At 27.3% G+C, this 22,989-nt stretch overlaps 2 protein-coding genes across 2 annotated transcripts; both read right to left on the bottom strand.

The window, feature by feature from the left end:
- Positions 1 to 920: 920 nt before the first annotated feature.
- On the bottom strand, positions 921 to 22,070 carry LOC107169621 (DNA-directed RNA polymerase II subunit RPB11-like). The gene is made up of 5 exons (XM_089216533.1): positions 21,958 to 22,070; positions 7,790 to 7,894; positions 7,634 to 7,723; positions 7,349 to 7,526; positions 921 to 1,021 (listed from the first exon to the last, which is right to left on the bottom strand). The coding sequence occupies exons 2-5, from the start codon at positions 7,840 to 7,842 to the stop codon at positions 983 to 985; spliced, it is 360 nt and encodes a 119-aa protein (XP_089072659.1). The 5' UTR covers positions 7,843 to 7,894; positions 21,958 to 22,070; the 3' UTR covers positions 921 to 982.
- LOC149060710 (uncharacterized) lies at positions 2,261 to 5,854 on the bottom strand. Its single transcript, XM_089216708.1, has 2 exons — positions 5,392 to 5,854; positions 2,261 to 5,303 (listed from the first exon to the last, which is right to left on the bottom strand). Exons 1-2 carry the CDS (start codon positions 5,507 to 5,509, stop codon positions 2,767 to 2,769), a joined length of 2,655 nt encoding a protein of 884 aa, XP_089072834.1. The 5' UTR covers positions 5,510 to 5,854; the 3' UTR covers positions 2,261 to 2,766.
- Positions 22,071 to 22,989: the final 919 nt, after the last annotated feature.

The following is a 22,989-nucleotide window of genomic DNA, read 5'->3' on the forward strand; positions in this document are numbered from 1 at the left end:
TTTCTTCATTTCTTTGAATCTATAGAGGAGGCTCACCTGCGATATAAAGAATACTGGGAACTGGACTGGTACGGAAAAATCCTATGGATAGTCTGATTCCTTCATTATTAATTAATAGGTTCAATAGTGGCAAGATGTTAGAGTTGGTTGATTAGTAGATTAATGAACCATAGTCGATTTTGGATGATATGGGCGATTTTGTATATAGTGAGAAGACTGAACCCCGAGACAACGTTTTGATGACTTTCATTCTGTTCTTACATTCAGTTTTGAGATTTTTGAGGTGAGGCTTCCACGAGAGTTTGCTATTAAAGATCATCCTGAGTATATAAGGATTCTTTTGGTGTATTCGATTTCAGAGATGTAACAAAATAAAGCAACACAAATTATACACCAACAATTTCTTCGTCCTTATTCATTATTTTTATTTTGACTATTATTATGCTAATTGTATGTATGTCATTTATTCAGAAGTAAATATATATGAATATTACTATATTAGGAAAATCATTTCAGGGGGTTGACAGTTTGACACCCCCTGTATACACACATGAATGGGAGGTATGGTTAGAGTATGTGTCTCCTTAAATATACTTCTGGACAACCCCTCTCTATCCAGAAATATATCACTATTACTTAATAGTTGTTATTATCCTAACCGCTTCAATGCGTTTATCCATGTTCCATAAATGTATTATTTAATAATTTAAATAATTTAATATTTAGGTAAATAAAGGTCGGTAGTGTTGATATCCATTTTACAACACGTTGAATATATTAAACTCTACTTCAGGTTTATTCTTTACCTACTACTTACTAGCTACTATACCTAGATACTGGAACTGGATGCTGTAGGTACAAATAAATTAATAAAACTGATGATAGATTAAAAATGTTTCAAAGACTGTAAATGATGGCAATTTATAATTTATTAATTAGTAATTCTTATTTTACTGGACATTATTAACTTCAATATTTATCTTTAATCGAAACCTTCGTCTTTTTTCTGCTTTAGAGCGTCCTAAAACAAATAAACAATTTTTAAATTTAATAATTAATTTTTAGACATTATAGATAGAACACATAATACAATATGTTACACAATATACCTATGGGTATTTATTGATTGAGGATCGGTATTAAGTAGTTGTATGCTACTCCTGGTAAGATATAAATTTGTTTCATGAAATTGTGAAATTAGGTTTAAAGACTTCGCTTACTTCTACATATTTCGTTATATTTTCAAAAAATGCATTTTCAACAAATTTACGAATATGATGAACGCTGTTTATAATGATATTACTGAGGAGTAGACAATTGTTTACATAGCTAAACCATTACGATTTAAACAGTTGACAATTTATTATAAATCTTGATAACCCACAAAAAAATTGACAAGGAGCATAATTATTAATAGATAATGTTAGAACATTTATTAATTTTTAGCTGTAAGTTGTAATCGCCATTGCATTAGAAGCTTTGTGTGTTTTATTCATACTAATACCATTGATTATAGAATAGACAGATAGACCATGCTATAGGGATTTTCGGCGACTACAATTTTAATTATGATAGCTGCCGGTAGGTAGCGTTGCATGAATTAATTTTATATTATTACTACTGACGGCGAATAATATAATATTATTCCTAGACCGGTTTGAGGTAGTGACAGAAAAAGCGATAAGCCTATTAATGACTTTATCATGGATAAACCTATATTTATTATTTTCTGAGCATTGCGCTATGATTGCCACAATCGCTAAATAGTATATTCACAAAATTGTTAATTTTTATGCCGAATTCTACTACAGAAAGCAACAATTAATTAATTTCATTACGAAAGATCAATTTTGTTTGGATGTTTGGAATGTTACGATTCAGTAAAATCTGCTTTGGGCGGAAATATTTAATTGAACATTACATACTATACTAGATTTACCATTTTTAAAAATAAAGCAAATCTTTAACCATATTGTAATTTTTAATTTTATTGTATTTTCATACTTTATAAAATACATTGTTTTGTATTTTTGTGTTCAAATTTTAAAATGAATAAAAACTCAATAACAACAAATAATATACATAATTAAATTATTAATATAATTTATAAATAAAATAATAGTTGTGTTTTGTTATTATAAGTACATACTGAATGTGTTAAGTTTAGAAACCAACTATAAGTCTATATAATATGATGAAAAACGATTCTAAGTGAAGATATACCAAGATTGCTAAACTGGATTAGAAATAAAATACTAGGTTTAAAGAATAAAAAAATTGTCTTTATTATTAAAAAAACACAAAATAAGGGTAAAATACATTTATACATTTATATTGAAGCATAATTATTAGAATAAAAGTAAATTGTGATGTTTGTTGGTTCTGAAAAGAACCGTTTAATAAAAATGAAACAAATAGTCTTAAAAAAGACTATTTAAAAATTTAATGCTAAGTCCTGAAAAGAACTGTTTAATATAATAAAAATCAATGCTTAATCCTGAAAAGAACTGTTTAATGTAGTTGATGTGAATTGTCCTAAAAAAGACAGTTTAATGTAATTGATGCAAATAGTCCTGAAAAGAACTATTTAAAAATCAAAGCAAAGTCCTGAAAAGAACTATTTAATGTAATTGATCCTTAGTCCTGAAAAGAACTATTTAATGTAGTTGATGTGAATTGTCCTAAAAAGGACAGTTAAGACTGCTTCTATATTGTTTTATGCAAATAGGTACAAGGTCAGAACAAGAAAAAATGTATTTAATTTATTTAAATATGGTTTAATATTTTTAATTTAGAAAGTTTTGCTAATTTTGTGGTAGTTGAAAATAATTTTGTTTTATTAAATATTTTACAAATTAAAATTTGTTCAATTATGTACATTTTATGATCTATGCAGTTTGTCAATGATTCATCAAGCCATTTTTTAATTGTATTATTATTTTTTAAGCGCTCAATTAGTTGAAATTTTATTTTCTTTTTATGCAAATAGTTTTTATAATTGCTTTCAAAAATATTTAAAATTTTATTTACTACATTATTTAAACTATTTGATGGTGCTTTAAGTCCACTTTCATTATCAATTGAAGTATAATTTTTATTAAGAAGATGCAACTGCTTTTTATCATTTAAGTTTTTATCAACAAATAGTTCAAGTTGACATTGGTTACAATTAAATTTTTTCATACATTTATAGCCCAAATATCCTGCGAAATATGTTACAGAACAGTCTTCTAAAGTGACATCAATATTACTATCAGTATTATTTGAGTCCTCGTCAGATGAAAAAAAACAGAGAGATAAATTAGAATTACATTCTGTGTCGGAATCAGATGATAATTTTGAACTGTTAAAATTTATTTTATTTAGTGAACTAACTGGGTCAATTATAATTGGATTATCATCTTCTTGGGTTTCCTCACAATTTGTCGCTTTTGATGTACATAAAGAAAAAATACAATTACTTCTTATGGAAGTTCTGATTGTTTTAGCTGTTGGGTTTTTGTTATAACCACCATTTTGTCGAAAAATACTAAAGAGGTTTTCTAAAACATCCTGATTTAAACGATTAGTCATTAAAAATACAATATCATTAGATTTCTCTGCTTCAAAAAATTGCAATACACCTTTAATGGTCTGTGTAAGCCCTTTAAAACAGGGAGGTTGAGATAATTTTCCTTTTTTTAATTTTTGTAAATTTGTGAAGTATTGTGAAGCTTCTATTAAAAATTTTTTTACAGTACCTAGATCAGTTAATGCACAGAGGTATGGATTATGACTATATAAAGATTTACTATTTAAACAATCAAATAAGTTATTAATAAACTCAATAAAATCTGCAGTATTCGATGAAGTGTTACTTTGAAATTGTCCTGTTTGTATACAAGTTCGGATTGCTGCGGCCATGGAATTGCTTAATAATTGTACTGCTAATTTAACACGCATTTTTTGAAAAGAATTAGGGTAAATATGTGCATCTGTTATTTTGATGAGAGACTTACTTTTATGATTTTGTTTGTCCAACTCATATGTTTTTTTTATATCATCAAATGAGATTATTTTATTATCTTTTATATAACAGGCATTAATTAAATTATTTCTAATACTTTTAAGTAAATGAGGAACATCAAACAAAGAAAAAATTTTATTGTTGTTGATAAAAAAAAATGGATTATCTTCTGAAATATTTAATGATTTTAAAGTGCTTTGGTTGTTTGTGCCTTGATCGCAAACTATAATTTTGGGACACAACCCAACCTCAAATAACTTTTGTAAAACATCAATTATTAAATTTTTTAAAATTGTTTTGTTAACTCCAGAATGAACAAGAAAATATGCAATTGGAAATTTCCATGTAGAGTAAATACCTCGAGCCATAAATACTAAAACACAGTTAGCACTTTTATTGGTCCTCCCATAATGACCTAAATCTTCAAAACCTTCAATAAAATCAAATTCTTTGGAATATTCTATAAATTCTTTTATATACATTTCATCAAAACAAACAGTGCAAGCTTTTTCTTTATAATCAGATGACTCAAATTTTTTTTGTATATGACTGAAAAATAATTTACTAAAACCTGGTAAGAATTTTGATTGACCAATCCAACGACGAATAGTTGATGGCCCAGGTAAATTAACTTTTTGTGAACGTAAAAATTTATATGCTGTTGGTGATTTATAATATAAGTTTAAAGCTAAATTTTTTTCATTTAATGTCCACGGACGACTCCTATCTTTTAATTGCATCGTTACCATTGCCTTAGAATTAATTGATGGAAAGTTATGCATATTTATTAAATTCTTAGCATTATTATGTGTTTTAAAAGTTTTGACTCTTTTTTTTAATTTTGAAATTTGAGTTATTTTATTATGAATTAATTTGTTTTTTAGTTTTAATTTTTGTTTTAAATTGATTTTTCTAGGTGTATCTATTTCTATCAAATCAGATTTCCTTTTTAAATTTGGGCTAGGCATGTCAATTATATTTGTTATTTTAATTTTTTGAGGTGTAGAAAAAGTTGAAGGGGGGCTCGGAAAAACTAACTCTACCATGTCTGGTTTTGAGTGTGTATATGTTTTAGTTGGGGTTGACATTATATTATACTCCTGCTGAGATTCATCATTCTGGTTAATGCCTGATGATGTAGATGGCTGTGTTTTAGATTGATAATTATAGGGAATAGCAGTATCTATCAAACGATTTTGAGTAAAATTTTGTACAAAGCTTTCGGGTGGGAAATGTTCTTGACAAATGTACCTATTGTGGAGTTTATCTGGATCAACAGAAAACAAACTTGTGTTTCCTGTGTAGATATAAAAAAATATGTGTAAAAAAAATTATAAATATTCGCAATGGTACAGAAAAATTAAAATTTAAAATTAATTACTCACCTGAATGTATTATCCATACTTCTTTTCTATCATCTTTTGGAAAACGATACATTTTTAAATTTGGAAACATTTTCTTTGATTTTCCACAATTTAAATATTGGCATTTATTTCCAGACATGTTTAAGAATTTTTAATTGTAAATGCAAATGCAACTAAAAACTCAAAAAACAAGAAAATTCGGAAAGCGGTTGTTCCACAATGAACAAGATAGTAATAAATGATAATATAATAAAATTATTATTTCCAATCATTTCAGTATATCTTCAGTTTCTTATTATTACTCTATTTTTAGATCGGCACTTCGCGATAAGCCACCTCTTCCCTTCCCCGCATATCCATGGCAAACATCTATGATGGGGGTACCACCTCCTTGCATCCCAACTACACTAGCGCTCCATAGTGGTTGCATCCTACGCATGGTCACCAAATATTAACATTGCATGGGCTATCTGTCTATTCTATAATCAATGCTAATACAAAATGATAACAACTACAAACTCAAGAATGAACATAAAAATTGACAACCTTTTTCACGGAAAATATTATCTAAAAACAATATAGCTGATATTTTATCACAATAGTCAATTACTCCAAAATCTACAATCGATTCAATTAATTACATTTCTTTTGATGTATTGTAATAACTTATAATACATCTCGTTTAACATTACGAGAAACACTAAATTAGCAAATGTTAGACTTTATTTTGACACGTTACTACTCAATACAAATACCTTAAGTATCTAGTCATTGAGCAATAAAAATATCTCAAATGAACAATGATGGCAATATGATAACATAATTTAATGTTGGTGATAAATTTCTAGCTAAAGTTTATAGGAAGAATAATAATAAACAGGAAAGAGATTAAATTATCAAATTGTTTTAGTTACCACATGCATGATATACAAATTAATGACAACAATTAAAGAATAAAGATCAATAACTCATTGATAAATTATTAACACCTCCAAGTTATTCTATTTCACTTACACCCGCTAGAAAAACATTTAAAAGTTCTGAAATCATTCAGACAAATAAACATATACAAATCAAAACCTGAATCCCATTGTAATAAATAAAATGTACAGATATGCAGTTAGATTTAAAACACTTTCTCAGTGGCTCAGCGATAGCCTTCGAGTAATTATGACTGATGTAATTTATTTAGTTTTAATTTTATAACAATCATTTGTAAGAAATACTAAATTAGCGGTTAATATTATTAAGATTTAATTATACTAACTATATTTAAAGGAATCTGGGACAGAGCTATGGTGTGCTTACCCCATTTCAATTTTGAAATTATCTTCTCCCCCCTCCCGTTCTGAAGTAAAAAATAAAATAATCCGTAATAATAAATAAATAATACACTAGTACTACTAGTCTAGTAGGTATACTCTATTCAGCATAATAATTCCCACTTTCGCGCATGCAACTGAGCCGCCGGCATCCGTCAGACTCCCCTGGCGAGTATCGGTCGCGCTGTGATTGGTCGCTAGTTGTCGACGGCTGCCGTCACCTGTCGACATCGACAGCTGCCGCCGTGTATACATCTGCGGAATGTCGGCGGCGGCGGCGCTGCTGACATCAACGCCAGCTGGTGGCAACAAACATGCGCGAACGAGACGAGTTTTCGTCAAGTGAGTGGGAATTCTTATTCTGAATAGAGTATAGATAACGATAAATAAAACTTTATAAAATCGTAAAGAAATAGTACCACAACAGCTGTTGAACAAGATAATAAATGATTCTTATCCAAAAAACTTCCCAACAATTTCTGTGAAATTAATTGAACATTTATTGGTATATACAAAAGTTATGGATTCTACTTTTTAATGGTGATATCATACCTATAGAAAATTAATATCCACTAAATGTGTTGAAATTAGAAATATACACATTGGATTTAAAATAAATTATAAAATTATTATTATTAACAAAAATTATTAGGTACCTTGAAACGCTCTTCGAACAAAGATAGTTCAGCCAAAAGATCAGTTAATGAGTTGGTTAATGCATCTTGTGGTGTATACTCGGGGCAGCTTGTTTGTATACGAAGTTCAAATTTATGTTCCAGAGGATGGGACAGTTTATACCCGGCAAATAGTACATTGGGGTCTTTAAGTAGTTGGCTATTCAAAACAAAAATAATATATATTATTATTTATTCAAAACAATAACAATGAAATAATGGTTATTGGTTAATGATTTATGACTAACTTCAGTCGTTATCACTTACTTCCTGATCAAATTTCCCAATGTGTGATCTTCTTTGTTTATAGTGAATATTGCTGCGTTCAAAACTTTTGTGTCCAATTCTTTGACGATTCTAAAAAGATATTATCTTCCTCTACTAAATATATATGTATACATAATAATAATTTAGGAAACTCACTTTTTTTCTCCGTCATACAATAAAAACGATTCAAACTTCGGTGGTGCATTCATTTTTACTGATTATATTTGAAGTGCTGAAACTCAATTTTAGTGCGACTTGCGACTATTAAAGAATCAAAAACGTGGAAAATTTAGGTTAGCTTAGAGTATATCCGCTGTATGATACAATTATCAGTTGAACGTATTCGTAGCTAGGTTGGCGTAAAAGCGTAAACAAAGAATAAATGATTATCGTACGCAGCGCTACTATTTCAGCGTCCGTGGGTTGAGTCACAGAGAGGGTCGTTGGTAGGGAGAGATTAAGGGTGGAACGGTATAGTGGAATATGAACAGATCGATACACCATCCGTACTATACTGTAAAGTGTTCTGACGTATTATATTATTTAATGGACTACCGAGGAACCGTATTCTCATGTGATTAGCAGTGGTGCCAACTGCCAAATTCTGATAATAGTATCTTATAGCCCGCTAACACTGTTGGCCTTTGTTACGTCTCCTATTTTAATTATTTATATCGAAAAATTACTATTTTTATTTTCCAAGTGTTGGTATATCAAGTTGTGATAGATTTCAAACTTTTGAATTTTCTCCTTTAAATAGGCATTTGTATTTAGAATTTATAAATTATTTTACAAACATCATTAATCCATTATTCTGTTTTTTCTGTAATTAATAACTTTGAGGCAACTGTATACGGGGTGATTTATGAAGTGTACAACACTCATTATTTCCAAAAGTGTAAATGTTTTTGAAAATATAATTTTACATAACTTCAAGTCGTTTACAAAACCATGTTTTTATTAAAAAATTATATTTTTAACATTTTTTTATCCTTATAATTTTTTAAGTTTTTTACTTTTTTGAATGACAACATGTAGTTTTAATTTGATATTCCAAAACAGAATATTTTTCTAAGTATTTCGATACATAAAAATAGAATTTAAGGTAAGTAGTTTATGAATTATAAATATTTAAAGTTTAGATGAGCGGAGTAGTGAACAAATATGTCGCGGGGTAACCCCGTACCACTCTACTCCACTCATCTAAACTTTAAATACCTATATCTCGTAAACTACTCGCCCTCAATTCAATATTTATATATAAAATTACTTAAAACAATATTCTGTTTTGGAATATCAAATTAAAACTACATGTTGTCATTCAAAAAAGTAAAATACTTAAAAAATTATAGGGATAAAAAAATGTTAAAAATATAATTTTTAATAAAAACGTTGTTTTGTAAACGACTTGAAGCTATATAAAATTATATTTTCAAAAACATTTACACTTTTGGAAATAATGAGTGTTGTACGCTCCATGAATCACCATGTATATATATATATATATATACATGTTTATGAAATGACTCTATGGTAGATACTAAATATTTAATAATTTTAAATGGCTCTGTACAGTGGTTTATTTAGCTGATATTTTTAATTATCTGAACTCGTTAAATATGAGTTTACAAGGGAAAGAAGATAGTAATTTTCACGTGGAGGATAACATTGTAGACATATTAAAAAAACTTAAGCTGTGGAGAAAACGTTCACTTCAAAACAATTTTTACCACTTTCCAACTCTTTATGCATTTTTAGAATCATCAAATGAAGTTTTTCCTCAGAACGTAGAAATATATAATTATTAAACGCCTCTAAATTTTGAAATATTCATTTCGAAAATATTTTCCAGTTCCTGAAAAAAATAAAAATTGGGTAGTAGATCTTTTTAATGCAGATGTCCTTGAAATTATTGGTTTAACAACAACATCAGAAAATCAATTTTAATTTAAAAACGGTTTTCAAAGAATCTCCTTTGTCTTTTTTTTGGTTGAGTTTAAAATATGAGTATACAAAAATATCAGAAGCAACAATAAGACTATTGATGCTTTTTTCAACATCTTATCTCTGTGAAAAATGATTTTCAACTTAAGTATATACTAAAAATAAATATAGAAATCGATTAAATATAGAATTAGATTTACGTATTTCATTTTCTAATATAGATCCTAACATACTAGATTTAGCATCAAAGAAACAACACGATCCGTCACATTGAACATACTAGTTATTTATTATACAAACAATATATATTATCTATTTTTATCCATTTTTTTTATCATAAAAATCTGTGCATTAAGTTCAAAAAAATAAAGTAATCACTTTAGTATTATTATTTATTATTGTTATGAATATAAATTTTTATTAAGGGGTTCGGAAGAGAAAAATTTTGGGAAACGCTGGGCTAGAGTATGAAAATGATTCAAAAAATAATAATTTAATAAACATCTAATAAAAACATTTTTAATATTTAACAATTATTCTAATATATGATTATAATAATTATTATTTTTTTAAATTTAATTTTGAATACTTAATTCTCATTTTTAAGATCCCATTACATATTTTAATGGTCCACGGTGTACTAGTCAACCACTTATTAAATGAAGTATCAGGTGTATCAGAAATCGTATCACTTAATGGTGTTAGAAGCCAACAGTCAAGGTCTAAATGGTATCCTGAATTGCCTTATGACAAGATTACTATGATTAGAAGATCCAAAATTATTTTCTGTTTACAAAATACTTATTAACTACAGTAATATTGTTGAAGATTATTTATATTTTGTAAATATAAAAATTATTATTCCTACTTAATACATCATATGAAACATGTTCATTGTCTTACAAATTTTTCATGTAAGTGGATATCATACTTTGCTGCCATATATTGCTACCAGATTATTTATGATTAAAATTTATTATTCTTGCATTAGAGTCACAAATCTTTCGTCAATAACTGAACCATAATGTCATATCTTAAAATTAAACGAACAATGGCCTTTTTTTTTGGTCAATAGCTAATATTGAACTTGTTATAACTTATATTGAATCTATTTATCTTGTCAATTCAACTCAATTTTAAAGTTCTAGGTACAATATGATTCTACACTTCTACTTATATTTATATTCAATAAAAAGTACACACTGAAAAATAAATTATACTACGTAATGTTCCTTAATAACTTGCTAATTGTGTATTAATGCTATGGTAACCCTTGTGGTTCACATAAATGTGTTCAGCATATAACTCTTCTAAAAGAGGTATAAATATAGCAACATGTGTACAGTCTATATAGTCCCTATGACCCCTGAAACTCCTTTTTTTTTTATCAAGATATATGTTTATGTTTAGAACAAATATAGCAATTTGAAAATCATACAAGGTTCAATTTACGTAAAAATATATTATTTTTTAGTACACATAGTATAGGTACCATAAAGATTTTAGTCAGATATGAGTGAAAATTAATTACCTTCTATTTACTGCATTTAATTTTTGAAAACTATCAGGGAAGCTTATACATCATTTTATGATATCCGATTAATTTAAAGCATTTGATACTTCAACGATACATCTGCTCACAGATGGCTGACTTAATGCTGATGATCTATTGTCACCAACGTCAAGTTGATACGAGCCGAAACCTAACATAATACACAGCATTTTTCTTAATTAATTATTATTAATAATTTTAATTTTAACAAGTTAAGTTGGAATTATTTTACATATTTATCCATGTACAATAAATATAAATTTTGCATATTGCCCCCCAAAAAAAAAAAAAATTGAAAAATCCCACCACTAATTTTATTTGTAGGATTAGATAATGATGTAAGATTCAAATTGAATTGCAGATTTTTAAAACATAAAAGCAAATATTCATTTTTGATATAATGATAAAAGTACTCATCAGTTTGGTAATGGGGTTTATGGTTTATCAACAAAGAAGCAATAATACATTATGAAAATGCTTCAAAAATAGAAAACAAGATATAGTTAGGTAGGTAGTCAATGTATTATATATAGTACTTGTGTTCAAATCAACAAAATTTGTATGGATCAAACTTGAGAAATGAAATATTCCAAATAGTCTTACATTATTATTTTTCAATATTTAAAAAAATACCTATTGCAGTTGATATTAAATGTCTTTATCAATTGCAAACAAATTTTTTAAAAGGTTAGTACAATCAAGAACTTTATATTCATTAATTCATTATCTAGGAAAAATATGAGGAAAATTTGTGAGGAAATTCCTAAAGTAAGTTAGTCAAGAAATTTGTATAGTATTTTTAAGTCTTGAAAACTGTTATCCTTAAATTTTGTTTTTAAATGTTAGTCTGGAAAAATATATAGAAGATCTCCTATATTATTTGCACGGCAAGAAGAGTGCGGTTTGATAGTCACCAACAATATCATTTTTTTCGTTATGGTGTGTACTATAATTTAAGCCAAAGAAAATTTTATGAGTTGGATGGTTCTTTAAGAAGGAACTAGGAAACTAGGCTTATTTGTCTTTATAGACTGAAGTTATTTTATAATATAATTTTTAGTTTTAAATATTTAAAATTAGTTATTGTTACATTATAATACTGCTGAAAACTGCAGAATAATTAAAAATATTAAAATATTAAATATTATAATTAATAGGAGGATTTACCTATCACACCCTCTAACCATATCGTTTTCAGTCCTGTATATTAGGATTTATATTCTTGATTATTATGATTGCATTTTATAAAAATGTTTAAATAAAAATTATTTATCAATTCACTTAAAATACATTTCATCGAAAATTATATAATGTAACAGCTATTTGGTTATTTGTTATTGTGCTCAGATGATCATATTTTCAACGGTACAATTAGTAATAACAGTGCAATCATTCAGATTAATATGAAAAATAATGGACACTTTTTTAGTTACTTATGGACCGGCATCAATATACTATATTATTCACATTATCCAGATTATCCTTCATTGGTTCTGGATATTTAATCAAAAAAGCTTTAGACAGTACACATCATGAAAATTATATAGTCGAGTTCAATATACCACTTATTATCATAATATTCACTATAAAAATAGGTGCATACTTACATAGCATATAGGTAGTTTTTAACTGATTAAATAAAAATAATTTTAATGGTTTGTTTATACATATATAATGTTGTATTTTACTTAATATTAATATGATATATTACAGAAATTAGACTTATTAAAACGGACATGTAGAGACCTTCAAGATGCGACTTCTCTTAAATTAATATAATGCTCAATAATTCTCTCACAGCCAGAATATGGTTCTCTTCTCTCAGTTCTCTCATATGGGTTTTAAAATCATTATGTCAATTACATACATATATAATCCAAAAATATTTCCTTAGATTTATATACTTTAAATTACATGTCGAAAGAATTCCACACACAGAATACCTATATGTGTATTGAAGGATTTTTAGCTTGCTGAAGCTCAAAGTTGAATTTATGAACAATTATTATAATTAAACGGATTCGTTGATAGCGGAATATAGTATTGCAGTATTTAATGCAGGGAAACTAATAAACATAATCTAACAATAAATTTTAATTAATATTGTGATGCCACCACACTTGCGATTGTGTGTCTTATAGTTACATGCACATTATTATCGATACTCTGGTATTGTTAATGAACCTCTTGGCTCTTGTCATTTTTTAAAGTATGTACATAAATATATAATATGTTTGTACCTATGTCCTATGTATAATATAGGTAAGGATCAGAGGTGGACTGACAGGGCAGGTTGGTCGCTTACCCACCCAGGCCCTTTAGAATTACCATGTTTAGGCCTCAACTACTAATCGTATTAATTAACTTAATCAGCTAGGTATTTGTATTTAAATGATTCGGTTTCCGAAGATGACAGTTCTAGATAAAAAGTGAGCCCATCAAAACATGCTGGTAGTAAAGATCAGAAAACACCTGTTTCAAAAAATTTATGTTTTAAAAGCTCTCCAAAACATTTTTAATTATTATATAAACACAACGATCAAATAAATTACTATAGTTGCTCTTTGTGATTTTTTTCATCGTTAATTTATATAAAATCTTGGCTAAAATATCTAATTATAGCCGGCCGGCTGCCGAGCGCCGTAGCTACAAAATATTTCATTAAATACACCAGCTTACGGCCAGAGAATTACAAAAGGTAAAAACCATTTTGATGAACCAAAGTATTTTGAAATTGTTACGTCATGTATTATGCTTCTTGAACAATAGATTTTCGAAATTACTTTTTAAAATATTATACTATTTTGAATTTTTACAATTGAAAAAAAATAATTACTTATTTAAAACACACTTTTTGGTAAGATCCAATGTATAAGAAGTATTTCATTAAATCATAACACCATTTTCAAAAAAATCATAATTTACAAAGTAATTAGACTGCAGTCAGGACCATTTTTTTAATTAAAATAGTTAGGCTTGAGGCCTGCGACCTTCCTCCCTCCTTAATAATGAAAGATACGATCCACAACAATAGGTAGTTGCTTGTACGCACGGTTGTAGCATCCAATTCCGACCAAATATTCGGGGAAATGTAGCATCAGCTGATATGTAAGTGTTTATTATATAATCGTAAAATAATTATATTTGCTTGTCATTTGGTTGTATTGTTATTACATTTTTTACAAAATATTTGCTAACTTTTTCGGATTTTAGAAATATGCAAACCAAAAAAATATTTTAAAATATTGCTTATTTCTGAGTTTAAAGTGTTGTATGAGTTGACTAAACCAACAGCTTGAATCTTTTTCCATCAATTTTGTCCTAAATGGAAACAGCCCCCTCGTATTACAATAATTTTAGTCCAAACAAGCTTTTCAGCCGTGTGTATAGCAATCTGAAAATCTATAAACACATCATCGGGAGAAAATTTTAAGTTGATAATGCGCACAACTATTTACTCTATATTCAAATAAACATTTGTATGTGTTTGAATATTTCAGTTTCTTTATTAGGTAATTTAGGTAATAAGAAAAACACAAGCGAAACATACGATTCTTCGACAATACCATGCCACAAATGGTGAAAAATTAGTAAAAAAAAAATTGGTCAGCTACTAAAAGTCTGAAAGTGCTTTCGATAATTAATGGGTATTGTATTGATTCCACGCAACAGTTTTAGTTACTTTTTGTTGAAAACCTAATGATACCACAATTGTTATTATCCCTATATCCAACTTCAGACCTTATGAATTATTAGGTTAAAGCTCAGTCTGGCAATGGATCATCACGGTAAACATTTATTGCGATTGACAGGACTTACACTAAAAAAATGACATCTGACTTGAAATAGAGAAAAAGAAAAATATCCATGGAACTATCATTTTAACGCTCTCTAGTGGCTTGGCTATTATTTATTATACCTGTCTCATCAGTGTCGTTCACAGAGCGTGTACCGGCGTCACTGCCGCAGTCGCCACCACTCATATTTCATAGCATGAATAATATCTATTTTTTAAGATAAATGCCAAACTATTGAAAACAATATTTTAATGTATGCCTTATGTTGAAGACTATCTATCTAAATACAATGAAATCATAAGTTTTTATATTGCCCTCATCTTATTATATAAAAACTAATAAATACAATTTATATAATTTTTAATTTTTAATTATACATTTAAAAAAAAATAGTAATATTAAAGAAAATATTGTAAGAGATTACATTTATCATCGTTTTTAGGAACAAGAATTCAGTAATACTCATCTTTGAGAATGGTACCTATCTGGTAGTGAACTCAGAACTGTATCTAATTGGTGATTATAGAGGAATAAAAAATAATAATTACTGAACAATTGTAATATTGCTGCAGCTAACTGAAAGTTAAAATAAAAAATTTATTTTGATTCAATTGTTATTAAATAATGAATATTAAAAATAATTCAAAAAACATTAATTTTGAATATCACACTACTACTAATTTAAACTATCATTTTTAAATTATTAAAAGTAATTTTGAGATGTGTATAGGCATTTTAAGTTTTCAAATTTCAAATTTCATTGGTTTTTCCTTATACATAAAAATAAAAAATAAATCTCAAAATCTTGAAAATTTAATACAATAGGTCCCACTCTTTAAATGTAGGTAACTAATATACATTTTTAATTATTATTATATAAATTTTATAACATGTATAACTTTTTTAAGACATTTAATATCCTAATTTTGACAATTATATAGGTAGGCAATGGCGAAATCATTATGTACATTTATTATTAATATTTATACATAATGCAATTTTAGATAATAAAAAGCGAACAGTAAGTGGTATAGCTCACAGTAGAAGTGTTGAGTGTATCTTTTTAATCGTTATTAAGTAGGTCACATAAATGAATGCATACCTATACTATTTGAATTCAATGATAAAACATTCTAATATGAAAAACGATTCTGGGCGAAGACGGTCTGATATGTTACGAACTACATCTTATCTATATATTCTATATTTTGTTAAATTCTGTTATAATGTTTAATTTAAAACTGTTACTGGGCTTTTTCCCCATTTGAATTAATAAACAAACAAATAAAATTATTATAACATATAAAAGTGAATGTTTGTCTGATTGTTTGCTATTTTTTGTATTCTATAATCTATGAACTGAGTATGGACTTTGAAGTTTACAATGTTTTCAATAAAAGGTACATCAATAGATTTCTAGAGACTCGAATAGGCAGTGTATTTTAAAAGTATACTATTTTTTTAGAGCTTTTGTAGTATTTCAAAATCTGATTTTAAGAATTTTTAAATAAACTATAATTTTTTATTTGTACCAGAAAGTGTACAATCATTTAAATTATTTAATGATTAAACAAAAATACGGGGGTGAGCATGCTCGGTGAATCACTCTGTATACCTATATTAATTTATAAATACAAATTATTTTGAACTAAGCGCGTAAGGATTTCTTTGAGTGTTATTAATTAGTTTGAATCTTATAGGTAATTAATATTGATTTGTTTTTTAATTTTAATGATTTTTTTTTTTTACCTTATTGTCCAATATAAAAATTACATACATACAATTTATTTATTGTGATCATTGAAATGTCGTAAGCTAGTATTTACATATAATTTAAATACAATTTAAATATAATAAAAATATATTGGTTCATATTTCATAGTAAATTTCATAAAAATTATCACAAATTCATTTGTCGTTGATAAATCTCTTGTAATACCCATAAATGGTCACGTGCTTGAGCATGAAAGTGATTTTTAAAGATAGGTAAGTAGTGGCAACAGCCGCAAGTTAGTGGAATTACCTTCTGTCTAGTGACAATATATATATAGTGATTAGTAATCACCGACACCGATTACTGATTAGGTAAAGCTAGTCATATGTGAGTATGTGACCGTTATAGAGAGAAATCGTCCATAAGTTAAGTGTAACTGAGACATCTATCTTAGGATCTCGACCAATACTACCCACATACTGGGTAAACCAAAATTTGCAAGACATTTTTATTCAGGTGTTTCTGTCATTTCTGATTTCAGCTGAAGCCAAAATTTAGTCCTATTATACAGACTAATATATAAGTACAAATAAAATGTTAATTGCTGTTTGACTTAATGTTTCAGTAATAATTTTAAATTATGTTGATTCCATATAAAATATTAGTACCTATACCTATAGATGTTTAGGTAAGTACTAAAGTACCTCAGTAAAATATTGCGATGTTACTAAAAATGTTTTTGGCAGTGACAGTGTATTGTACAAATTAGTAATTGGTTATACGCCATGTTTTTCTTTAAATTTGAAAGTTTTTCTAAAAGATGTGTGTTTCTTTTATAATTTTTAGTTTTTTTAGATTCAAAATAAAATTAAGTAGGAATGACTACCTAAAGGAATAGAATAATATTACTCAGAATTTATTGATGTAAAGATGTTCATTTCATTTTACGAAATAAAAAAATAATAATTTGTATAAAAATAATATAAAAATCATTATTTATAATACTCGAAAGAAATTTAAAAAAAATACATTTTCAATATTAACTTCCACGACACCCATGGAGCATATAATATCGATTTTCCATATTTTATAGGTAGGTAGGCAGTGTCGTACTAACGGAGGGGAGGGTCTTATTATTGGGGATAACCCCCTCCACTGAAGTTTTTGAATGATTTAATTCTGAATATTATGTTCAGGTGTCACGTCATCCAATATGTTAATTAAAAATTAACCCCCCCCCCACCAATTTTGGGTCTCAGTACGCCACTGTAGGTCAGTACTTGATAGTTAGGTACATAACAGTTGCTCATGAACAAAAACTTCCTCCTAATTATGGTCTACAATCAGTCTACAACACAATGAACTATAGACAGAGCTGAATCTTTCACCTGCATTCTAGTCGCCAATTTTAAACTCTATGTCCTAATAATTTATTTCTATATGAGCTATATGTACCTATATCTTAAGTCAGCATAGACATATATTGTATTTATGTTGGCATAGTTCTATAATAGTATATATATTATATGAATTATAAATTTGTAGGCGATATTTGTATTGAAAAGTACTTAGTTATAGACTACTTACATATAGCCTATAGGTATTAATAAGTATAATATATATTATAATATTACTCTCATATTTTTTTGACTATTTAAGTATTATTTTAGTTTCAAATATTTTTCTATTTCTAAAAGTTTATAACCTATGGATTATATTAATATAAGATATTATAGTATTATTTTTTAAGTTACCACTCCAAAACGCTTTGAAATTTAATCCTTGCGCACTATAAAAATATATCAAATTTATTATTAATTTCTTTTAGATTCTGAACGAAGCCAAATATGTTTTAAAAAAAACGATGTGTGTGACACTCAATTGCGGAAACGCTCTGAGTATATGTACCAATCAGTGCTGCTAGCTTTCGGATGGGTGACCACCCGGGGTTTTAACAACAAATTCTTACCATACATACATTACGAGTTCCAAACCGACCATTCCCCGCTACAAACAGCTAATGGCCATATGATCAATAAATAATAGTAAAACGATGTCTGTTTTTATTTTTTATTATCATCAAATTGAAATTTATATGACTTGATATTTTCATCAAATATTCATATTGACACTATAAGTACTTGAAACAATTTGTCTGAAATATAAGACAATGTTCCATATACATTTTTCTTACAAGAATATTATAAAAAGAATTGAGCTTGATTCCATAAATATACCTATATTAAATTGGATATTCACGCGTAAATTAATAATTTTAGTTTTTTGTTCTAACTAAAAATTATTATTTTAAATAAAATTAATTTCAGTGTTCATAAAATTAACATTTTCTTCACTCAATGTAGTTTCTTCAACAAAATTGGGATAATTTTAAACTATTTCTGTGCTATAGATCGAAATTTGCTATATATTTTTTGAAAATATTTACAATTTTTGTTAAAATACTTTAAATTATAATACATTAGATAAATTACCAGTCAAATTTGAAATTTAGAAAAATTTCGAAGCAACGATAATTTAGTCAAAATCACATTTTCAATTTATTCTGTGGTTAAAAATAAAAAAAAAATGTTCAGTTTTAGCTAAGTCTTGACACTGTAATAGAATAGGTACCTATCTAATTTGAACATTGAAATCTAAAAACTAAACATCGAATTTGACAGTATACAACCTAATGTATTTAAATGAATGTATTTCAGTTGTCTTTATAAATTTTGCCTTATTATTAATAAGAGAACGACGAGAACGTCGAGAACATAAAACATTTTCTTCAACTTATAATTTTATATTATAAAATACTAAATATATTTTAAAATAAATATTTACCGAATATAAATATGAATATGTAAGGAATGATAGTTTACTCTCCAGTAGATTAGAGTATAAGTTATAATTGTTTTTAAAGAAGGAGTACACACTAGGGGTGTCAGTCATTTTCATCAAATTGAAAAAAGTTCGATTTTTGTTTCCGCTAAATTTATTTCTACCTACATGTATGTGAATTATAGTTTGAGAATAGCAGCAATCAAATCAAGAAAGATGGAAATCTGAGTATAAAAGCTACAACATTTACAAAAGGCTACAAAATCCAAATAGACCAAATTTAATCAGCCAACCAATATAATTGGTGGAGGGTCTCCTATAGCCATGAATATTGATCATGGAAAAGTACAATAAAAAATATGCCAAAAAGTAAAAACTTAAGAAATTAACTTAAGATGTAAAATTTAATATAAATAATTTAAATAGGTATGAGACAATTTTTATAACCAAAACATATAAATTTAAATATAATTTTTAAAAGCGAGTAAGTAAGTGGATGTCGCTCGCTGCTGTAGGTACTAGGTTTAAAGTAGGTTACTGTAATGATTGTAATGAATGGTATTAATTTTGAATTCAATGGCATAGGTAATAAATAATAATATCATTGTGTACGAAAAACTATTATGAGCGGAGACGGTTTGTTAATCTAGGATATTTTGTACTATATTAATAATTATATTGTAAACATTAAAAAAAAAAAGATGTAGGTACCTATAAAATAAGTTTCAAATTAATCAAATCAAATTCATTATGTACTTTACTCTCTCAGTCATCCATATTATATACACTATACTATAAAATATTAGTATAAGTCATTAGTCATAACGACAATAACTATTACAATTAGACTGTTAAGTAGGTATACCTACTCTAGAAATTTCAAGTATCCACGAATAATATTTTTGAATTACAACGATATAACTAAAAGTGTTATTCTTGGTTATTTAATATTAATTACGTCCTAATTTAAACTTAATTTAACCATAAAAAAACTGTTTGAATTAACTACTTACGTAAAACTTTGTTTTCAATTTTCAATTTCGTGATTTAGATTTAAAGGTTGAAAGTTTTATAAATTTTTAACTAATAAATAATTTGTAAATTTTGTCGAAATTTGAAATTTAAAAATTTAAACGTTTATAAAAAATGTGCCTATATATTTTTAACATATTCCAACAGATATTATATGACATACAGGGAACCTTGTATTCAATTTTCAAAATTTTTGACCCAACGAATAAAATTGTATTGAAAATTATAGAATAAAAATTTAAAAAGAAATGAAAATAAACTTATGAAAAATCTAGCAAATCTTGATTCAATAAGATACATTTTTATGAAAATTTCAAACTCAAAATAATTTTCTAATTTTCGTGATATCTAGGTATTTGGGAAAATCTAAACTTTAAATGTTTATAAAAAAAATTGTGACTGTGTTTTTAATATTTATTAACTACCATTTAAACAATATATTAGGAGCCTTGTATTACATTTTTAAGATTTTTCATAAACCAAAAGAAAATCTATGAAACTAAAACTACATAAACTACGTCAACTTCTCCGTTCTAAAATATTACTTAGTGATAAAACTCTTGTATACAAACAATTAATTCGTCCTGCATTGATATAAGATATTCAAATCTGGGGTTCAACCAAAAACTCAAACCTAAATCTTCTCCAATCCTTTCAGTCGATTAGTCTCCGTCTTCTGACAAATGCACCTTGGTATGTTAGAAATCATACAATCCACAAAGACCTGAACATTCCAACTCTTCACACCCTCGCTTCAAGACACTATACAAAATTTCATTATAAAACAAATAATCATCCAAACCCGCTAATTTCAAACCTTTCCTCTAAGACTCTGCCGGATAACCCTCCTCGTCGACTAAAACAAAATTGGCCCCGCGATTTACTTCGCTAAATAAAAAAAAAAAAAACAGTTTGAAGAAATGTCAATGGACGCACCATTCACTCAGCTTCCGAACCATGTAAAAAAAATTCCCAAATTCACTTATTGTTTTATTATATTACAGATTGTAAATACATTTATTTATAAAAAAAAATTTTAAAAAAGAAGCTTTTTCATTTAACGAATAAAATTTTATAGACATTCATAGAAAAAAAAAAACTAAAAAACTTGAAAATTGAAAATGTTTATTAATAACTTAAAAAGATTTGAAATATTTTGAAAATCTTATCAAGTATAGGAAATGGCAATTGAACATTCTGTGAAAATTTCACGTATCTACTATGTAATTTGCATTAGAATCACACCAACAACCATTTAACCGATATTGATTTTGTAAAAAACCGAATTTGCGTAAGAATTTACTTTTTCCTAAATTAATAACTGCTGGACCTCCCCAATGCACCAACTAGATTCATTTTCCTACTGGAAAAGTTTCTGAAGTCGAAAATCGAAGCATTATTTCGACAATTTATCGTGTATACACAGACACAAAGAAACACATACATCGTTATGAAATCAATACATTGACAAAACAAATCCATTGCTTCGCTCTTAATTTAAAATTAGATATAAAAATAAAGTACTAGACTACCGATGTCACTTGCAGTCATTTCAAATTAAACATTAAAATAATGAACAAAAATACTTTTAGACATTAATAATATTATTACACTACAAAACTAGAAGCCGCGCATAAATAAAAAGTAGACTTTTTGTCGAGGACTCTTAAGTCCTTTGAAATCATCAAATTCATCACAATAAACCATCTACTGTTGCCACTAGTTAGTATGTATTTAACTGTATTAACTGCTGACATTTTGCATTCAGATAGATAGGTTATCGTTATACGATATAGGCATATAAAATATGTCTTTATAACGTGTTTATATCGCTCCTAACTCTACGTTGTACGGTACATATAAACACATATAACAACTATCAACTATATAATATATAGCTTGACCCATTGCGACGACAAACTGTAAAACCGGATTTGAAGAATAATCAGCTTTATTACACTACCTAAACTACTATCGGTCCACTAAATCGTGTGCCCAGTAAAATAGATTTTTGGCTGTTTCATGTGTACGAGTATATTTACCTATACAAACGTACTCGAGTATTCCAATAAGGAACGTAAACGCACTCTCTAAATAATACAATATATAGGTACAATGGGGGTGGGATAGAAACTGGTTCTCAAATGTATATAGTACCTAGTACACCTATAAATATTAATTATAATTCTAGACGAGTGTATTATAATAATGTACATTGAAGAAGATAATATTGTATCGTGTACTGCATTATATTATAATATATTATTATTATGTACAGCTCTCACAGGTCGTGATTCGTAGAAATCCGGATCATAGTAATGTAGTCGGTCATCTTGTAGGCAGTATGCACGCCACATATATATATATTTATGTACACACACACACACACACACATACTCACAAGTGGCATAGACACAGACGTATTAAATATAATACATATATAAGAAGAAGCGTGCGCGCACGGAACAACAATAAT

The sequence above is a fragment of the Diuraphis noxia genome, unplaced genomic scaffold (genome assembly GCF_037042655.1).
Source record: "Diuraphis noxia isolate RWA-SAM2 unplaced genomic scaffold, SU_Dnox_SAM2 contig0001, whole genome shotgun sequence".
Lineage (NCBI taxonomy): Eukaryota > Metazoa > Arthropoda > Insecta > Hemiptera > Aphididae > Diuraphis > Diuraphis noxia.